The sequence below is a fragment of the Eurosta solidaginis genome, chromosome 2 (assembly GCF_040869045.1).
Source record: "Eurosta solidaginis isolate ZX-2024a chromosome 2, ASM4086904v1, whole genome shotgun sequence".
Classification (NCBI taxonomy): Eukaryota; Metazoa; Arthropoda; class Insecta; order Diptera; family Tephritidae; genus Eurosta; species Eurosta solidaginis.
This window is the reverse complement of record NC_090320.1, coordinates 270,987,974-271,010,477: the sequence shown is the minus strand read 5'-3', so window position 1 is coordinate 271,010,477 and position 22,504 is coordinate 270,987,974. Positions and strand designations below refer to the sequence as shown.

The 22,504-nt window shown below is 41.2% G+C and overlaps 2 protein-coding genes across 2 annotated transcripts; both read left to right on the top strand.

Moving 5' to 3' along the window:
* Positions 1-10,819: 10,819 nt before the first annotated feature.
* Positions 10,820-12,020, top strand: LOC137242778 (coiled-coil domain-containing protein 43). Its single transcript, XM_067770031.1, has 3 exons — positions 10,820-11,201; positions 11,295-11,507; positions 11,568-12,020. Exons 1-3 carry the CDS (start codon positions 11,028-11,030, stop codon positions 11,832-11,834), a joined length of 654 nt encoding a protein of 217 aa, XP_067626132.1. The 5' UTR covers positions 10,820-11,027; the 3' UTR covers positions 11,835-12,020.
* An 8,278-nt stretch (positions 12,021-20,298) lies between these two features.
* LOC137242777 (protein D3-like) lies at positions 20,299-21,371 on the top strand. Its single transcript, XM_067770030.1, has 2 exons — positions 20,299-20,926; positions 20,976-21,371. The coding sequence occupies exons 1-2, from the start codon at positions 20,399-20,401 to the stop codon at positions 21,231-21,233; spliced, it is 786 nt and encodes a 261-aa protein (XP_067626131.1). The 5' UTR covers positions 20,299-20,398; the 3' UTR covers positions 21,234-21,371.
* The last annotated feature ends 1,133 nt before the right edge of the window (positions 21,372-22,504 follow it).

Sequence of the window (22,504 nt, the reverse complement as noted above, 5' to 3'; positions counted from 1 at the left end):
TTGTTTCGGCTACAAAATCGCTAGCCACAACTACGTGCACAAATTATTGCTCTCTCTTGTGACAACTCAGATAAGGTATATGCATGTGCTTGTAGTTTACAGTCTCCCGCACACACATAAGCGTATAAGTAAATTCATCGGTGTGTGACATCTCATCTCTTGCTGCCTTGTATGTAAATGTTGCTCGTCGGAATGTGTACATATGTGTAGACGCAATTATTTATTCGTTTATGTAGATACATAATGATTGAATTATTGATGTGCATTCACGTCACTGCTTAGATTGGCTTAGAGCTGGCAGCACTCCTTAGTTTTGCTAATATTCGTAACAATATCATTCATCTGCGCCCATGCGCCGACAGAGGAGAAAGACGATGAGGTGAAAGACACTTTTTATGAACAATTAGAACACACATACGAGCGCTGCCCCCGTCATGATATAAAAGTCGTGCTTGGCGACTTTAACGCCAGGGTTGGCAAAGAAAGTGTTTTTGGCCCTACCTTCGGAAAGTTCAGCCTACACAATGAAACTTCTCCTAACGGACTGAGGCTGATTGACTTTGCAGGTTCTCGAAACATGGTCATATCCAGCACGAGGTTCATGCATAAAAAGATACATCAAGCTACATGGCTGTCTCCGGATCGAAATACTCGATCCGAGGACCTAACATCGACTCGGACCAATATCTCGTTGCAGCCAAAATACGCACCCGTCTCAACGCGGCTAAAACCAAGGAACAAAAAACACAAGGAAAGCTAGACGTCGAAAAGCTTCAATCACAACAGACTGCCAATGATTTCGCAACTCGACTCTCACACCTGCTCTCTGAGAGCACAACTCATCTTGAAGGAATTCAGGAGCAGTGGGAGTATATCTCCAAAGCACTTCGTTATGCCGCCGAGGAAAAAATTGGTTACCGACGAAGAATGCCGCGTTGCAACCGAAAGAAAAGACGCTGCCTACAGGGCTACGTTAAAAGCGAGCGCGACAAGAGTAGTGTGTGAATGCTATCGTGAGTTGAAAAGGGAAGCGAGACGCCTTTTCAGGAAGAAAAAAGCAGAAGCAGAAAGGCGTAAGTGCGAGGAGCTTGAGCTGCTAGCCACCAGGAATAACGCCCGAAAACTCTACCAAAAAAATACGGTGACAGACGGAAGGTTTTAAGACCGGGGCAAACTCCTGTAGGAATGAAAGGAGGAGTTGGTAAGGCGCATGAAGCAGCTTTTTAGCAAAATATGGGCGGACGAGTACGTGCCCGAGGGTTGGAATCGAAGTGTTCTTTGCCCAGTCCACAAGAAGGGGGATACTGGAAAATGCACCAACTATCGTGGAATCAGCCTTCTTAATATCGCATATAAGGTCCTTTCAAGTTTATTGTGCGAAAGATTGAAGCCCACCGTGAACCGGCTGATTGGACCTTATCAGTGCGGCTTCAGACCTGGTAAATCTACCATCGACCAGATATTCAAAATGCGCCAAATCTTGGAAAAAACCCGTGAAAAGAGAATCGAGACACATCACCTCTTCGTCGACTTTAAAGCGGCCTTCGACAGCACGAGAAGGAGCTGCCTATATGCCGCTATGTCTGAATTTGGTTTCCCCGAAAAACTTATACGGCTGTGCAAAATTACGTTGAGCAACACCATCAGCTCAGTCAGAATTGGGAAGGACCTCTCCGAGCCGTTCGAAACTAAACGAGGTTTCAGACAGGGTGACCCCCTATCATGCGATTTCTTTAATTTGATGCTGGAGAAAATTATACTAGCTGCTGAGCTTAACCGCACTGGAACAATATACCATAAAAGCGTGCAATTACTGGCATATGCTGATGACATTGATATCATCGGCCTAAACACCCGCGCTGTTGGTTCTGCTTACTCCAAACTGGAAAAAGAACCGGTAAAGATGGGTTTGATGGTGAATGAGGACAAAACGAAGTACCTGCTGTCATCGAGCAAAGAGTCAGGGCATACGTGCCTTGGCAACCACGCTACTGTTGGCAGCCATAATTTCGAAATAGTAAAAGACTTCGTTTATTTGGAAACCAGCATCAACACTAGCAACAACATCAGCACTGAAATCCAGCGAAGAATCAACCCTGCCAATAAATGCTACTCTTGACTAGGTAGGCAATTGAAAAGTAAAGTCCTCTCTCGGCGAACGAAAATCATACTCTACAAGTCACTTATCGTACCCGTCCTGCTATATGAGGCAGAAGCTTGGACCATGACAACAGCAGATGAAGCGGCTTTGGGAGTGTTCGAGAGAAAAGTTCTTCGAAAGATTTGTGAACCTCTACGCGTTGGCGAAGGCGAGTACCGAAGAAGATTTAATGATGAGCTGTACGAGCTATACGCAGACATCAACATAGTCCAGCGAATTAAAACGCAGCGGCTGCGCTGGCTAGGCCATGTTATGCGAATGAAAGATGATGCTCCGGCCAAGAACGTGTTTCTATCGGAACCCGCCTATGTCAGCAGAGGTAGAGGGCGGCCCCCACTCCGTTGGAAGGACCAGGTGGAAAACGATTTAAACTCCCTTGATGTGGCCAATTGGCACCGGTTGGCGGAGTGAAGGAGCGACTGGCGCGCCTTGTTGGACGGCCATAACCGTTTAGACGGTTAAGCGCCAATTAAGAAAGTAAGTAAGTGAAATATCATTGACTCAAAACTATTTTTTGCTAAGTTATAGCTTATTATTCTAGTCCCCTTTTAAAAATATGTTATATAGCTATAGGGAAAATTTGTGTACCCAATTTTATTACGATCCGTTAATTTTTCTTCGAGTTATGGGCTCCCGAAACATAGAAAATTGCGTAGTCATAAAAGGGGCGGTGCCGCGCCCATTTTTTTAAATTTGAAGTTTTTCCTATTTATTGTTATAAATACACTTGGGAAGTGAAATGCCATTGATATATAGCTCTTTTTTGCAAAAGATATAGCTTATTTTGTTCGTCCACGACCCTTTTAAAAACCTTTTATATAAAAGTGGGCGTGGTCCTTAACCGATTTCGTAAATTTTTCTTCAAAGCATTCGTTATAGTAAAGGCAACCTGTCTGCCGAATTTTGTTACGATAAGTTTAACGATTTTTGATTTATGATTAATAATATTTGTAAAATTGATTTTATCACAAGTGGGCGGTGCCACGCCCATTTAAAAAAAATGTTTTTTTAATTTTTATCAAGAGTCTCAATATCAGTTCACGTGTCAAATTTCAACATTCTAGGTGTATTATTTACTAAATAATCAGGTTTTTTGTGTTTTCCAAAATTTTATATATATAAAAAGTGGGCGTGGTATCATTCGATTTCGCTCATTTTCAATACCAATCTATTCTGGGTGCAGATAAGCTCATGTACCAAATTTGGTGAAGATAAATAAATAAATAAATGTAAGGCGCGATAACCTCCGAAGAGATCTAAGGCCGAGCTTCTCTTCCAATTTGCGTCGTGCTCCTCTTGATTTTCCCTACAAATTGGCCGGACGTGACCTACATGATTTTATGCCGACTCCGAACGGCATCTGCAAGGCAGATGAGTTTTCACTGAGAGCTTTTCGTGGCAGAAATACACCCGGAGCGCTTGCCAAACACTGCCGAGGGGCGACCCCGCTTAGAAAAATTGTCTTCTAATTGAAAAACTTTATTTCTAAAATTTTTGATGTTGCTTTGCCCGGGGTTTGAACCCAGGGCATCCGGTGTGGTAGGCGGAGCACGCTACCATCACACCACGGTGGCCGGATGGTGAAGATACCTCAATATTTACTCAAGTTATCGTGTTAACGGACAGACGGACGGACATGGCTCAATCAAAGTTTTTTTTCGATACTGATGATTTTGATATATGGATTGCTTTATACCTGTACAACCAACCGTTACCCAATCATTGTTAATATACTCTGTGTGCACTCTGAGTATAATTAACAAAGGGAATAACAAAACTTGTTTACTTTTGATGGTCAAAAACTGAAAACAATTTTTCAGTCACATTTTTGAATCGAAGGAGATGAAAAATTCATAATCATTTTTCCATCAACTTTTTAAACTTTTCAGATTATTTTTGTTGACTAAATAACATAACGGGGGGTATGATATTTCAATATTAAAAAAAAAATGCTGTCTGGGTATTTTATTGTATATGCGCAAAGAGGCGTTATACCTATCTCGTACGTGCTTTTATCATGCCAAAATCTGTAAAAAAAAAAAAACAAAAACAAGTAAGGAAGTCTAAGTTCGGGTGAAACCGAACATTACATACCCAGATGTACACTTGAAATGCTTTTGCTGTTTGTTTTGTGTGCTTAATAGTGTTACAAGGCTGCGCAATAAGCCACATACATATGGTTCTATTCTGAACTAATTTTCGTTTAAAAGAAGCAAACAGCGGGTAATAATGCAGTTTTCCTTCAGATATGGGGATTTACCTACACACAAGTGTCATTGTGCACTTCAAAAAGGGCAGGGTTATTAACGAAATTTTCTAACTTTTACAAGAAATAGCTTATTACCTGCACCTACGCACTTTTACAAAATCTTTTATATAGTAAAAGAAGGCGATTTAACCGATTTAGCCCATTTCTACTGAAAATATTTCCTGTTGAAAACCAAATTTTTCTTCGAGTTATGACTCCACAAACGTTGGGAAATACATTGTAAGAAAGGCGCAGTGCTGTAGGGTTCTTATCCTCCTCGGTCCTTGCGTGTAGCCCGCTGAACACTTTTTAAGTGGACATAGAATAAACAATTTAAAATTAATTTTAATTCGATCCAACTTTGTGGAAAGCTGGACATCTGAAGTTTACAATTGAATCGTTTTTTTGTGCTTGCATGACAACCCTGTCGTAATACAATCCAATAAGTGAACAGTTATTCGAAAAAAACAGGTGTTCTCTTTGAATGTACTTTCAATTACTATTTTCGCTTTATTTCTTCAAATAAAGTTTAATATTTTATTAAAATCAAGAGAAACATACTTCATCTATTAGGTAAGTAAGAAATCTTCCACATAAATTTATACCATTCAAATATAAATGCTGTTTTTTAACTGTTCAGTGGTAGCCATCATGTCGAAAAAACGCTTTACAGAAAAGGAAGTGATGGAGATGCTCATGGACAGTGATTTTGAAGGTTTGTCCGATGACGAAGACATGGATTTCGTTCCTAATCTTTCAAATATGAGTTTTTCAAGTGATTCCGATTCTGACCACAATCCAGAATCTGATAATGAAGAAGATAATATTGCTGAACCAGAATTTGTTGATGTAACTCTTCAAACCAAAAAACCGCTCAAATGGCTAGCCAAAGAATTTGGCGGGGCTAGTGCGCTCGCTACCGACGAGGCATGGGACGCAGAGGATAGATTTGAGTGGACACCTTTCCAACATTTCTCGGAATATTTTGATGACGATTTTTGGCGAGAAATTCACATCAGAGTAATATGTACGCTCTACAAAATGGTCAAAATTTGAGTTCAAATTCTAATGAGTACAAGAAATTATGTGAGGCCCACATACTTACTAGCTGGTTGCATGAAACTTCCTCGCATAAGGATGTACTACCAACGTCCTGCTTTTAAAGTTCCGGCCATTACACAGATACCAAGGGATCGATTTTTTAAATTAAGAAATTATATGAATTTCGTCGACAACTTAAGAGCTAATCCACAGGAAAAAGAAAACAACAAATTGTGGAAGGTTGAACCAGTTATAAAAACCGTTTTGAAAAAATGCCAATCCCTACCAAAGCCAGCAAAACTGAGCATCGATGAACAAATGATTCCATTATCCGGTACCACTCAATTGAAACAATTTGTTAAGGGCAAACCCTGTCCTGTTGGTTTGAAAAATTTTGTCCTTGCCAGTCCAGATGGTTTAGTATTGGACTTTTTCATTTACCAGGGAGCAAAAACTTGGGCCAATAACAAATGCAACCACAATTTAGGTATCGGAGGATCAGTAGTGCAAAGACTTGCAGAAAATATAAAAAAAGGCAGCGAAATATTTACTGACCGTTATTTTACATCATTAAAGCTGCTAGATTTTTTGATGGAAAAAGAAATATTTGCTACTGGTACAATTCAACAAAACCGAATCCCCAAAGAGCTGCGAGCAAAACTTTCAACAGACCAACACCAATTATATCTGTTAATCGATGGGATAAGAAAGCCAAAAAATACATAAGTATCAATTGTCCGAATACGGTTGCAAGTTACAACACGTCAATGGGCGGAGTAGATCTTGCAGACAGGTTGATATCTTATTACCGTATTAATATCAGAACAAAGAAGTGGCCCCTACAAGTTTTTTGGCACTTGATTTCGCACTGTGTAACTCCTGGCTTCTTTATAAAAAAGACAAATTTTCATTTGGTGCGAAGAAGTCCGAGTTCATGGACCTTTTAGATTTTAAGATGTACGTAGGAGAATGTTTGTCCGCATGTGCTGGTAAAAGGGGCCGTAGTGACATCGAAACCTAAGAGGATGTCCCCACAAAAAGAGCTAGATCCATACAGCCACTACCCCCAAAAGATGTGAGAAGGACCGAAAGCAGACATTTGCCCATCTGTGGTGTCCAGAACAAAAACAAATTTATGAGATGCCGTAAGGAAGGATGCAACCAAAAGACCAGATTCAAATGCGTTTCTTCCAATGTGTTTTTGTGCATTGCTAGCGATAGACACTGTTTTATGGAATTCCATTCATAAGAGATTAGTATTGCATTAACCATTACTGAAATTAACTTAATGTTTGAAAATCTTTCTATTTTAAACTATTCGTCCTTTTTGTTTGAAATACTTTTTAGTTTAAAAGGTTTCTTTGTTTTTCGTTGGCCTACGAGCCAAATGTCCAGCTGGCTGCACCTGCCAATGCTAAGAATCCTTATATGTTACAATAATAAAATGTGAATTTTATAATTAATTTAGAAGAATATAATCTAAAAAAATATAAAAAATATTGGTTTTTCACTTATTTTAGCCTCGGGACTGAGGAGGTTATATTCAATTCCTTTATACTTTATACTAAGTTATATTTCTTCTGCTTTAATATTTATTACTTTAAAATTTTGTTATTTTAAATGTAAAAAAATTATTTAATTTTCAGTTTTGATTTTTCTGTATTTCAAAAATTTTCTGGTTTGAGAATTATAAAATTTTTCATGTTGGAAATCATACGTTCTAGCTTTTGTAATAAAATATATTAAATAAAACTAATACCTATCTTCCTTAACTGGACATCTATAAGTGCCACGCCCATTTTTCAAAATTTGAATTTTTTCCCATTTCTTGTTATAATGGCACAAAATACTACTTTACGCTAAGATTTAACTTATTATTTTTGCCTACGACCCTTTTTTGGCGCAATTTCCTTGGGAGATTTTGCGGCAGAAAAGTTACACCTTTTCATTAAATGACACCATATTATCTTTTTTTTTATATTATCTTTTTTGTTGGAAACAAAATACATATACATTTATAGAATATTGTATAGATTTAAAAAACATGTATACAATATATATATAATGCATATATTAATTTGGTAATAATTTCTTATCCACAATCACAAATCACTTTATACACCTGTATACATATTTGGATAGGTTCGCACGTACATATGCCGATTCCTTTTGGTTTCATTAATCACACAAAACACGACACACACAACTCCTTTTTGCCATTTTTATTGAACTTATATGCAAGGATTTTAAACTTCACTTAACACTTTTAATAATTTTTCACTATTTTCTGTTTATTTTCAATTTATTTTGTGTACCCAATTTTATTACGATCTGTTAATTTTTCTTCGAGTTATGGCTTCCGAAGCATAGAAAATTGCTCAGTCATAAAAGGGGCGGTGCCACGCCCATTTTTTAAATTTGAAGTTTTTCCTATTGTTATAAATCCACTTGGGATATGAAATACCATTGATATAAAGCTCTTTTTTGCAAAGATATAGCTTATTTTATTCGTCCACGACCCTTTTTAAAATCTTTTATATAAAAGTGGGCGTGGTCCTTAACCAATTTTGTTATTTTTTCTTGTTGTTGTTGTTGTAGCGATAAGTTTGCTCCCCGAAGGCCTTGAGGAGTGCTATCGAAGTGATGGTCCTTTGCCGGATACAGATCCGGTACGCTCCGGCAACACAGCACCATTAAGGTGCTAGCCCGACCATCTCGGGAACGATTTATGTGGCCACATTAAACCTTCAGGCCGTCCCTCCCTCCCCACCCCAAGTTCCATGAGGAGCTGGGGGTCGCCAGAGCATCGTCTGTTAGTGAAACAGGATTCGCCGCGGATAGTTGAGGTTGACAATTGGGATTGGAGAAGCTATATATTGCGCTGGCAACCTGAAGGGTTGCGCTACACAGCCCTTTGAATCTGGTATTTTAGTTGCCTCTTACGACAGGCATACCTACCGCGGGTATATTCTGACCCCCTAACCCGCTTCAAATCATTCCTTATAGTAAAGGCAACCTTTCTGCCGAATTTTGTTACGATAGGTTTAACGATTTTTGATTTATGATTAATAATATTTGTAAAATTGATTTTATCATAGTTGGCCGGTACCACGCCCATTTTGAAAAATGTTTCCACATTTTTATTTAGAGTCTCAATATCAGTCCACATGTAAAATTTCAACATTCTAGGTGTATTATTTACTAAATTATCAGGTTTTTTGTGTTTTCCAAAATTTTATATATATAAAAAGTGGGCGTGGTTATCATCCTAATCTGGTATTTTAGTCGCCTCTTACGACAGGCATACCTACCGCGGATATATTCTGACCCCCTAACCACGCTTCAAATCATTCCTTATAGTAAAGGCAACCTCTCTACCGAATTTTGTTACGATAGGTTTAACGATTTTTGATTTATGATTAATAATATTTGTAAAATTGATTTTATCATAACGCCCATTTTGAAAAATGTTTCCAAATTTTCATTTAGAGTCTCAATATCAGTCCACATGTAAAATTTCAACATTTTAGGTGTATTATTTACTAAATTATCAGGTTTTTTGTGTTTTCCAAAATTTTATATATATAAAGTGGGCGTGGTTATCATCCGATTTCGCTCATTTTCAATACCAATCTATTCTGTGTCCAGATAAGGTAATGTACCAAATTTGGTGAAGATATCTCAATATTTACTCAAGTTATCGTGCTTACAGACGGACGGACGGATGGACATGGCTCGATCAAATTTTTTTTTCGACACTGATGATTTTGATATATGGAAGTCTAGGTAATAGTCTAGTTGAGGGGTCGACTGCTAATACGCGTCAAAAAATATCGAGAGAGGTGTCAAAAGACACGTATTAATCTCGAGAACAATAATCGGAAGGGGAAAAGAAAAATTTTATCTCTGTCCGGAGATATATGCAGTTGAAGTTGGCGATTTTCATGTGGTTGTTGTTGTGTTTGTACCCACAAAAAAAATTGTGGATCATCGTGGCGGTAGCCGCCAACGCAGAAAGGTGTTCTGCGCAAAAATACTATGGATCCCACCCCTGGTTTCTGAGGTACCCGCGGGTCTTTTTCGGTTTTTCGTTAATATCTTTTGAACGAGATAAAATTTTTATTTTCCGCCTTCGGATTATTAATACTGATGTCAAGACGGTTCGTTTGACACCTCTCTCGATATTTGGAAACGTATTAGCAGTCGACCCCTCAACTAGACTATTACCGAATTCTATATCTATCTCGATTCCTTTATACCTGTACAACCAACCATTATCCAATCAAAGTTATTATACTCTGTGTGCAAAGCACGCTGAGTATATAAATGATTTGGAGCCTTGAAAATGAACAGAAAAAAATGCATAAAAAAATTGAAAAAGCGATGAAATTTCGAAACCTCGAAAATTATTTTTTTGGGTATGCGTAGTGGAACTTTTGGTAATAGTCTAGTTGAGGGGTCGACTGCTAATACGCTACCAAAAATATCGAGAGAGGTGTCAAACGACGCGTCTTGACATCATTATTAATAACCCGAAGGCGGAAAATAAAAATATTAACGCTTTCAAAAGATATTAACGAAAAACCGAAAAAGACCCGCGGGTACCTCCGAAACCAGGGGTCGGATACATAGTATTTTTGCGCAGAAAACCTTTCGGCGTTGGCGGCCTTCGGCCGCGCTTATAAAAAATAACCCTGAGCTACGCCATGCCACGTCCGGGTGTGTGGTTTAACCGTGGCTACCGCCACGATGATGCACAATTTTTTTTGTGGGTACAAACACAACAACAACCACATGGAAATCGCTAACTTCAACTGCAAATATCTCCGGACAGAGGTAAAATTTTTCTTTTCCGCCTTCGGATTATTGTTCTCGAGATTAATACGCGTCTTTTGACACCTCACTCGATATTTTTGGTAGCGTATTAGCAGACCCCTCAACTAGACTATTACCGAACTTTTTTTTCCTGAGCCCAAATCCTATCGAAAAATCGATGGCGCGATATCGGTTAATAAATCGACCCAGTCTAGTGTATAGACCGTGGAGCGCTTCCGTTGACAATCTAGAGATCCGAAGCGAATAGTATGTAAACGAGTAGTTTACTACCATGGTTTAATTATGTACAGGTTGGCTCATCTCATCAGCTGATTTTATTTATGTCATTGCATGGTCGAAGGGATTGTCAAAAGGAGATGGCAAACTCAAAATGAAACCAACACATTGGCAACATTTTACTTATACATACAAAAACTGCTAAGTTTTATGTTTCCATTCCATACCATTCGCACCAACACCAATGCACAGATTTTGACAATTTGAACAGACATATTTTGTTGCTTTACAGATGAGCCAACCTGTATATAGTTGAACCATGTTTACTACTTTACTTAAAAATCCTTCTCTAACTGAGAAGGTCTAGAAAAGAAAGTAAAGAAAAGCCGAAAAGTGCCAAAAATAGGCAGAATTTTTCTATTTACTAATGCAGAATTTTAATTACCAAATAATATTTATTTTAGCCCCGTAAATACCGATCTCTGAGATTTGCAATTTTTATACTCGCGACAGGGAGTGATCACAATGCAAAAAAATAAATTACCTAACGATGAGTTCTCGTCGTGGTTATTAGACAAACTCAAGGAACTGAATATGGATCCAGACATATTTGGCTCTTATATTATAGGCATACTTGATGGCGATGAAACATTGGATGATAAACGTGAGGCGCTCAATGATATACTCAACGAAATCATTGTATGTCGCAATAACACAAATATAAAGTTAGTTTAATTGAGGGTAGCGATGTATCAATCAAATTTTTCTTATATCCATTTAAACCATATTTAGAGCAACAATTTGGATACATTGGTAAATGCGATATTTGAAAAATGGGAAGCAGTACATCCGAAGGAAGATGATAAAAAACCAGTGCAAATTGATGTGAACCAACAATTGGCCAAGCTGTTAGAAGCGCAAACAATCCGAACAACTGCAAAGGAACGTGAATACACTGAGGAAGAACGTCGTGTGCGCGAACAAATTTTAGCACAATATTCGCAGGTATATTTAATGCAATTTCTATTTGATTAATAAATGTATTAGTAACATACGTCTTATTAGACCGAAGTCGATGATGAAGATGCATTTGATTCAGAGGATGCGGATGGTTCAAAAGCAGCAGCGACAGTGACTAGTTCTCACACAGGAATTGAACGTAACACAAATGCGTTAGATGTTATGGCTATGCAAAAAGAAAAACGTGAACAGGCTCGAATTGATAGTGCGGCAAAGAAGCAAAAGGATAAAGAGGATCGGGAGCGTCAAAAGCAATTGCGTGAAGAAAAGAAAGAAAAACGTAAAACTGTTAAAGGTGAACGACGACGGTAGTTTAAAGCTGTACCTAGTATGCGCTTAAATAATGCATTGATTTGAATATTTTTCACTTTGTTACATATACATAAATATATTTACTTATATTTTAAATTCCATTAACCTAATATTTTCAACGAATTTTAAGAAATATTAAAGATAAACTATTTAATCTCTTAAGTTGCAAAACATTAAAAAAGGAAAGTACTCTTCATGTAGCGAGAAGACTACCCGAAGGTTTTTGGAGGGCTTTATCGAACTTGACTGTCCCTTGCCAGAGCAGGTATGTACCGGAAAATAGCACCATTTAGGGACTATCGACCATTTCGAGAACAATCATCGAATTACCACCCTTGTTGAGAGTGTTGGGGTCGCAGACCATCGCCTGAAATAACATGATTTCCAGCGGAAAACCTTTAAATTGCGCTGGCAACCCCTTGAAAGTGTAGCGTTACACAACCACTTAAATCTAAAGAGATATCGTTCCACCATGGCAAACTTTTGAAAATCCTATCTCTTCGAAATTCTATTCCATATCGTAACCGTGCTTACGTAGTTAAGAACCAAGAAATATATGAATCACAATGAAAAGTATAGAAACCTTTGGACAATAGTAGTCAGTAATAGTCTAGAACAGGCGTCGACTGCTAATACGCGTCCAAAAATATCCAGAGGTGGCAAAAGACACAACAATAATCCGAAGGCGGAAAATGAAAATTGTAAATCGTTCAAAAACCGAAAAATTACCTCGGGTCGCTCCGAAACCGGTGGTGAGATCCATAGAATTTTTGCGCAGAACACCTCTACCCTGCCGGGCTTCGGTTGCGCTTATAAAAAATTACCGTGGCCGGTCCCACCTGTGGTGGGATCAAAATTAAATGCAAATATCTCTAGAGATAAAATTTTTCTTTTCCGTCGGATTATTGTGGTCAAGGTCAATACGCGTCTTTTGACACCCCTCTCGATATTTTTGGACGCGTAGGTGATAGCAGTCGACCCCGGTTCTAGACTTTTACCTTTTAGATAATGGTACAGGGTCATACAGGTTATTAACGCAACCTTGGATTTGGGTGAGTTAAATTTGTAAGACAATCATAGCCACGCACCGTAAAGAAGAACGATGTGGATCCTGGCAAAGTTGACAAAGATAACACCTATTGTTGTTGTAGCGATAAGGACACTCCCCGAAGGCCCTGGGGAGTGTTATCGATGTGATGGACCTTTGCCGGATACAGATCCGGTACGTTCCGGTTGTTGTTGTTGTTGTTGTAGCAGTGCTTCGCCCCACCTAACAGCCGCGACCGATCACAAATTGTCATCAATATCCTCTAACGGGAGTCCAAAACTTGCTGTTTCAACAGCGATGGACCATAAGGAAAGGGGTGTTAGAGGCGTTGGTTCCACATTACAATTAAAGAGATGGTTGGTGTCATGTGGGGACGCATTGCAAGCGGGGCATACATTTTGTATGTCGGGGTTGATTCTGGATAGGTAAGAGTTTAACCTGTTACAGTATCCAGAACGAAGTTGAGCAAGAGTGACACGCGTTTCCCTGGGGAGTACGCGTTCCTCTTCCGCGAGTTTTGGATACTTTTCTTTGAGTACTGGATTCACCGGGCAATTCCCGGCATAAAGGTCCGACGCCTGTTTGTGGAGTTCACCAAGGACCTGCTTGTGTTTTTTCGCTTCATACGGCTGGGTTCTCAGGTGCCGTATTTCCTCAAAATGCTTACGGAGACGACTCCTTAAGCCCCTAGGCGGTGCTGGCTCATCAATCAGATGTCTGTTGGGATGCTCAGGTTTCTGGATATTCAACAGGGACTGTTTGGTCAGCATCTGATTTCTCTCCCTGATGGGGAGTATTCTCGCCTCATTATGCAGATGGTGTTCTGGGGACATAAGAAGACAGCCCGTGGCGATTCTGAGAGCAGTATTTTGGCAGGCCTGTAGCTTCTTCCAGTGGGTAATTTTTAGGCTTGGCGATATGGACGAGTAGCACGTAATCGGCTGGCTAATTGTGTGTATGTAGTCATGAGCGTTTCTTTATCTTTTCCCCAAGTACTGCCAGTGAGGGAGTTGAGGATTTTGTTACGGCTCTGAATTCTCGGAACAATTGCGGCTGCGTGCTTACAAAAATGTAGATCCTGATCAAACGTCACACCCAAGATTTTGGGGTGTAGGACAGTCGGTAGCGTAGTGCCATCGACGTGGATGTTCAAAATGGTCGATATTTGGGACGTTCATGTTGTAAATAAGGTCGCGGAAGATTTAGTCGGTGATAATGCCAGATTTCGCGAGGCGAAAAAACTGGATACATCAGGGAGGTAGCCGTTTATTCTATTGCATAGCTCATCGATCTGTGGGCTTGGGCCTGTGGCCATTATTGTGCAGTCATCGGCGTAGGAAACGATTGTGACTCCTTCCGGTGGTGAAGGTAGCTAAGATATGTAGAAATTAAACAAAAGTGATAGGACACCACCCTGTGGCACCCCTTGTTTAATTCTTCTTGGTTTTGATGTTTCGTTTCTAAATTGCACCGATGCCTGCCGACCACCCAGATAATTTGCGGTCCACCTTTTAAGACATGGGGGAAGGTAGACCCTTCCAGGTCTTGCAGTAACGAGCCATGGTTGACCATATCAAAAGCTTTTGATAGGTCTATCGCTACGAGTACTTTTCTATGGTGGGGGTTTTGATTTAAACCGCAATTTATCTGGGTGCTAATGGCATTTAGCGTGGTGGTAGTGCTATGGAGTTTTCTGAAGCCATGCTGATGACAGGCTAGCTGCAAATTTGCTTGGAAATAGGGGAGCAAAATGGCTTCAAGCGTCTTTGCTACTGGCGATAGGAGAGATATCGGACGAAACGACTCTCCTCTGTTAGCTGGTTTCCCAGGCTTAAGTAGCGGGACCACCTTGGCCATTTTCCATTTTTCGGGTATGACAAAGGTGGAAAGAGACAGGTTGAAGAAGACATGCGCTAAATATTTGAAACCCTCTTTCCCTAGGCTTTTAAGCATCGGCATGGCTATACTGTCTGGGCCCACTGCTTTAGATGGTTTAGCGTGACCAATGGCGTCCTCAACCTCTTTAGCGGTGATGGTGATTGGTGACGCGCTGAATTTGTGTTTATGTGCGTGTCGGTTGGCCCTCCGTCTATCTTTGTCGACCGTAGAATGCATAATACTATAATGTCGGCAGAAAGCGCTCGCGCATCTTTTCGCATCCGACAGCACTTTATTGCCAAAGGCGATGGAAACTTTGTCTTTGTGCTTAGACGGATTCGATAGGGACTTTACGGTGGATCAAAGTTTACCCACACCGGTAGAGAGGTTACAACCTTTTAGGTGCTCCTCCCATTTCGCCCGCTTGTATTCACCCACAAGCAATCTGATGCGTTGGTTTATATCCCTTATTTGGGGGTCGTCTGGATCAAGCTGTCTTATAAGATCACGTTCTCTCGCTAAGTTTGCGGCCTCCGTCGGGAAGTGGGGCCGAATTCTCCCGGCGGGAATGAAACGTGCCGAGGCGGATTCAATGACCTTGCGGAAGGCACGCTCCCCTTAGCGGGTATCAGTCGGGATAGGGAGGGCAGCAAAGAGGTTGTCTGTAAAAGATTTATATTCGTCCCACTTTCCTTTTTTGAAGTTTATGAAAGTGCGTTTTTCTGTGACGATGAAGCCGCCGGTACGCTCGAGCGAAATAAGTATAGGCAGGTGGTCGGATGCCAATGTTACCATCGGCTGCCAGTTGACGCAGTTTACGAGTTCTGCGCTCACGATTGAGATATCTGGCAAACTGTGACAGCTTCTTACCATACGTGTGGGGGCGTCTCCGTTTATTGTGCAGAACGTCGTTTCTTCTATTTGATCCGCCAACATCTCACCCCTACTGTCCGCCCGCAAATTTGAATGCCATAGATCGTGATGGGCATTGTAATCGCCTAAGATAATGCGATTGTTGCCAGTGAGTAAGGCGCTGATATTAGGGCGGTATCCACTGGGGCAACAGGTGGCAGGAGGGATGTAGATATTGATGATTTCTAGGTTTGCATCGCCTGACCGGACAGATAGGCCTTGACGTTCTAAGACATTGTCCCTGCGGTCGATGCCAGGATCAAATATATAATATTGCACAGAGTGGTGTATGATAAACCCGAGGCCGCCTGCATTTCCGCTCTCGCGATCTTTTCGGTGGACATTATACCGAGAGCAGGTCTGTAATCCAGATCTTGCTGTGAGTTTAGTCTCTTGAATCGCAGCAATACGGATGTTGTGCCGCTTCATGAAATCGACTATCTCCGTAATCTTCCCAGTTAGTCCATTACAGTTTAACTGCGGAATTCTGAAGTGCATAGGGGGAGACGTCGGCACTCTGGGGTAAATGACGGGTGACTACGCCTGATTTGAGGACGGCTAGGACGCAATTGCTGTTGTGGCCCTGGGACTGGGCGTCCTTGGGCAAGCATTGGGGTACCCGGATGATTTGGGCTTGCGACCTGGTAACATGGCGCGATGAAACCCGTCCGGGGTTGCCGTAGCGGAGACCAGAACATCTAGGAAAGGGGCACCACCCAAGGCAGGAGCTGCATTGGGCGGATGTCGCAAACATATATATTCTGTGCTGGCAAACGGTGCAAACGGAGGTAGGGATTAAGAGTCAGCTTAGGCGTAGACTACGGGACGCCCTTGGGCGTGAACAGCAAGGAGCCACAAAAGATTTATAAAAGTTACGTGGACGTCGGGTTTTGGGATCAAGCCAAGAACAACCTCTCCGATGCAACCATCCCTTACACGAGACACACTGAACAGAGTATGACCAAAGATTCTTTTCCGGCAGATGCAGCAAAACCATTTCTCAGGACCGGGGTCAGGAGACGGACCCGGATTGGATTCGATACCTTCCCGGAGCAAGAGAATATGGAGTAGTCCCGCTGCAAGGAGCTGCTGGGGGATGACAATTTGTGGGAGGGACGCAACAAATTAAATGGGGTTACACTGAAATGACAGTCCTTGGTCGGGAAAAATCCCGAGTCGCTCCGGTACATAGAACCGACTGCCTTGGGAAGCGGGTACGTTCCGGTAACACAGCACCATTAAGGTACTAGCCCGACCATCTCGGGAACGATTTATATGGCCACATTAAACCTTCAGGACATCCCCCCTCCCCACCTCCAAGTTCCATGATGGGGTCGCCAGAGCCTTGTCTGTTAGTGAACCAGGATTCGCCGCGGATAGGTGAGGTTGACAATTGGGTTTGGGGAAGCTATATATTGCGCTGGCAACCTGGAGGGTTCCGCTACACAGCCCCTTTGAATCTGGTATTTTAGTCGCCTCTTACGACAGTCATACCTAAATCGGGTATATTCTGACCCCCAACCGTCCTTACGTAGTTGAAAAACCAGGAAATATATGAGTCACAATGAAAAGTATAGAAGCCTTTGTACAAGAGTAGTCGGTAATAGTTTAGAACAGGGGTCGACTGCTAATACGCGTCCAAAAATATCGAGGGATGCCAAAAGACAAAACAATAATCCGAAGGCGGAAAATGAAAATTGTAACTCGTCAAAAGATATAAACGAAAACCCGAAAAATTACCCCGGGTCGCTCCGAAACCGGGGATGAGATCCATAGTATTTTTGCGCAGAACACCTCTCTGCCCTGGCGGGCTCCGGCCGCGCTTATAAAAAATATATAAAAAAAATAATAATATAAAATATATAAAAAATTACCCTGGCCGGTCTCTCTGGGGCGGGATCAAAATTAAATGCAAATATCTCCAGATATAAACTTTTTCTTTTCCGTCTGATTATTGTTGTCGAGGTCAATACGCGTCTTTTGACACCTCTCTCGATATTTTTGGACGCGTATTAGCAGTCGACCCCTGTTCTAGATTTTTACCTTTTAGATAATGGTACAGAGTCATACAGGTTATTAACGCAACCTTGGATTTGGGTGAGTAAAATTTGCAAGACAATCATAGCCACGCACCGTAAAGAAGAATGATGTGGATCCTGGCAAAGTTGACAAAGTCATAACACCTATTGTTGTTGTAGCGATAAGGACCCCCGAAGGCCCTGGGGAGTGTTATCGATGTTGATGGTCCTTTGCCGGGTGCACCGTTCCAGTACCAAACCCGACCATCTCGGGAACGAATTGTTATGACCACGGCCATACCGCCCTCCCACCCCCTAGATCCATGAGGAGTTCGGGGTCGACAGATCCTCGGCTGTTAGTGAAACAGGCCTCGCCACGGATAGGTGAGGTTGACAATTGGATTTGGAGAAGCTGTATATTGCACTGGCAACCTGAAAGGGTTGCGCTACACAACCCCTTGAACCTGATATTTTAGTCGCGGTATACCTGCCGCGGGTATATTCTAAGCCCCCTAACCTGCTGGGGACTAAAATATGTATCGAGGGAGAGTACTCGGTACTTACTCGTATCGTACTCATTAATAAGCTCAGTAAGTTATGGAAAGTAATCCGATACTTATGAATGCAACTTGCAAATGAAGCGATTTTTCATATAAGTTTGCGAGGCTTATACAGATTATAAGCTCTGCGGGAGTTAAGCGAGCATTCATCATTTGGCCTTTTATAAAAGACCATAGGATTGGGGTAAACGAAAAATAAAACTTAATAATGTCTATGCAAAATTTAGGTGTATTAGCCAGTACTTTGAACGGTCAAAATACGTTAGGTTCCGGATTCGAAATTCTCAATATATGTACGTATTTGAAAACCCTACCAAAATAGTTTTAAGAACGGACCATAAACTGAACAGTATCATAGGTTTACAAGGAAAAATAGCCTAGGTGGCAGAGCTGTAAAACTAGTAGGTGCTATACTTTTACATAGAACTTAGGCGGTTATTCGGTTTCGGAGCGACCCGCGGGTCCTTGTTCGGTTTTTCGTTAATATCTTTTGAACGACTTAAAATTTTTATTTTCCGCCTTCGGATTATTAATACTGATGTCAAGACGCGTCATTTGTTACCTCTCTCGATATTTTTGGTAACGTATTAGCAGTCGACCCCTCAAATAGACTTTTACCAAAAGAAGTAATTAACAAATTATGTGGCTCACAAATTGAACCAGACTTCGGTAATAGTCTAGTTGAGGGGTCGACTGCTAATACGCTACCAAAAATATCGAGAGAGGTGTCAAACGACGCGTCTTGACATCAGTATTAATAATCCGATGGCGGAAAATAAAAATATTAACTCGTTCAAAAGATATTAACGAAAAACCGAAAAAAGACCCGCGGGCACCTCCGAAACCGGGGGTGGGATCTATAGTATTTTTGCGCAGAACACCTTTCTGAGTTGGCGGCCTTCGGCCGCGCTTATAACAAATAACCCTGGGCTACGCCGTGCCAAGTCCGGGTGTGTGGTATAACCGTGGGTAATAGTCTAGTTGAGGGGTCGACTGTTAATACGCTACCAAAAATATCGAGAGAGCTGTCAAACGACGCGTCTTGACATCAGTATTAATAATCCGAATGCGGAAAATAAAAATTTTATCTTGTTCAAAAGATATTAACGAAAAACCGAAAAAAGACCCGCGGGTACCTCCGAAACCGGGGGTCGGATCCATAGTAATTTTGCGCAGAACACCTTTCTAAATAATTTGGCATGTAAATGCAATAACAACGATTTGAGCCTGATAAATCCAGATAGAAGTCTGGGTAATAGTCTAGTTGAGGGGTCGACTGCTAATACACTACCAAAAATATCGAGGGAGGTGTCAAAAGACGCGTATTAATCTCGAGAACAATACGATGGCGGAAAAGAAAAATTTTATCTATGGCCGGAGATATTTGCAGTTGAAGTTGGCGATTTTCGTGTGGTTGTTGTTGTGTTAATACACACACAAAAAATTGTGCATCACCGTGGCGGTAGCCACGGTTATACCACACACCCGAACTTGGCATAGCGTAGCCCAGGGTTATTTTTTTTTAAGCGCGGCCGAAGGCCTCCAACTCAGAAAGGTGTTCTGCGCAAAAATACTATGGATCCCAACCCCGGATTTGGAGGTACCCGCGGGTATTTTTTCGGTTTTTCGTTAATATCTTTTGAACGAGTTAATATTTTTATTTCCGCCTTCGGATTATTAATACTGATGTCAAGACGCGTCGTTTGACACCTCTCTCGATATTTTTGGTAGCGTATTAGCAGTCGACCCCTCAACTAGACTATTACCCAATTTGTTTGTGGGTACAACACAACAACAACCACATGGAAATCGCCAACTTCAACTGCAAATATCTCCGGACATAGATAAAATTTTTCTTTTCCGCCATCGTATTGTTCTCGAGATTAATACGCGTCTTTTGACACCTCCCTCGATATTTTTGGTAGTGTATTAGCAGTCGACCCCTCAACTAGACTATTACCCTGACTTCTATCTGGATTTATCAGGTTCAAATCGTTGTTGTTGCATTTACATGCAAAATTATTTATCTGGCTCAGGATTTTGCCACTGGATGACGGCAAAAGTTATCGAGACACAGATTCTGCGAAAAAAAGTAGAATTTAGAATAATCTCTACGAAAATTAGATCGAGTAATTAATAATAGTCAGAATGTTTATCAGTCGGTTGATAATTAATCGGAAAAAGTGCATTTTCTTAACAGCATACCTTCAACTACTCATTCATCAACAAAAAAAAAATGTCATTCGGAGGTCATTTTTGACATCTTTGGTACCGGCAAAACAACATTGTGCACCATCTGTCAAAAACTTCCGAGCATATACCGCGTCATTGGAAATAGAAAATTTTTCTTTCGACAAATATATCAATCGCAAATATTCATCAGCGAAAAATTCAGCTATGGAGCAGCATTGTGTTGTGCCGGATGTAATTTCTTGTGTGCCAGAGGAAACCGCAACAGTTTGTTATCCGAGTGGCGCAACAGTCGAACAAGGAAATGTGCTAACACCAACTCAAGTAAAGGATCAACCTACTGTCACTTGGAAAGCGGATGCGAATGCATTTTACACTTTGTGTATGACTGACCCTGATGCACCAAGTCGTGTTGATCCTAAATTTCGTGAATGGCATCATTGGCTGGTGGGCAATATTCCAGGTGGTGATGTGGCCAAAGGCGAGGTATGTATTTACTTACTCAAATTTGTTTTTGTAATTTTTTTGTTTATAGGTTTTATCGGCCTACATCGGCTCGGGACCACCACCCGATACTGGCTTACATCGCTATGTGTTTTTGATCTTCAAGCAAAGTGGAAAATTAACATTCGACGAGAAGCGTTTGCCTAATAACAGTGGCGACGATCGTGGGGGCTTTAAAATTGCTGCATTTGCAAAAAAGTATAATCTTGGCGATCCTATTGCCGGCAACTTCTATCAAGCTGAATTCGATGATTATGTACCAATTTTATATAAGCAGTTAGGGGCATAGACATGAATGGGGTGGTACTATATAATCATAGTGGCTGCGTCTCAAGGGACATTAAAACTACTTCGATTTACTAAATGAATTCACCTTAAATAACTTGTGAAGTAATGTATACAATAAACAATAGTAACGTTCCAATGACGCGTGAATCAGATACGGATAGAAATTTAACATACAAATGCAACAGCAACGTTGTGATCCTGATATTTATCTGCTTCAATTTCTGATCCGTATAGCATTTCTGTTGTTGTTGTAGCGATAAGGTTACTCCTCGAACGCTTTGGGGAGTGTAATCGATGTGATGGTACTTTGCCGGATACAGATCCGGTAACACAGCACCATTAAGGTGCTAGGCCGACTATCTCGCGAACGATTTATATGTCCACATTAAACCTTCAGGCCATCCCTCCCCACCCCCAAGTTCCATGAGGAATTTGGGGTCGCCAGAACCTCTTCTGTTAGTGAAACAGGATTCGCCGCGGATAGGTGAGGTTGATAATTGGGTTTGGAGAACGTATATATTACGCTGGCAACCAGAAGAGCTGCGGTACACAGCCCCTTGATTCTGGTATTTAGTCGCCTCTTACGACAGGCATACTTGCCGCGGGTATATTCTGACCCCATAACCCGCTGGGGATAGTAGTTCTGTTTGTTTTGTTTTCTGTAGTAGATTTTTTGACACCTAACCATTTTTGAGTTTGTAGCACTGGAATAAATATGTCTACATGGACAGATAATTGATTGAGGATCGCACTGCGACCATTGGTCTATTGTGCCGTCAGCTCCTTCACAGCACCTCATCCAAGCCGACATCTCCGATGAACCCTAGCAGTTCACCTGGCTTGAGGGATTTAATGTGAGAATGCTCTGGCCATGGTGAGCCCATAAACTTAACCCTGCGTTTTGAGATTGCTTCACATTCCAGGAGGATATGATCCGCCGTCTCCGCTGATCGGCCACAAAATCGGCATGTATTGTTCGATATTATGCCAGCTTCTGCATGTGGCTGTTCAGTCTACAGTGTCCTGCAAGAATAGCTGTTAGGATTCTTAGGTTATCTTTTGAGAGGCATATTAATGCCCCATTTCGAGTTGTGCTGTAACCTTGACAGTAAAGCCCCCATTACTGATACTTAGCATAGACTTGACTTGACTTGGCGTAAACTTGGCCACTTAGCCACGATTATACTCCACTTGGCGCATACAACCTGGCATCATAATCAGCGTTGAAATTTATTTTTAAATAAATGTCGATTTGTATGACAAACTGTCAAA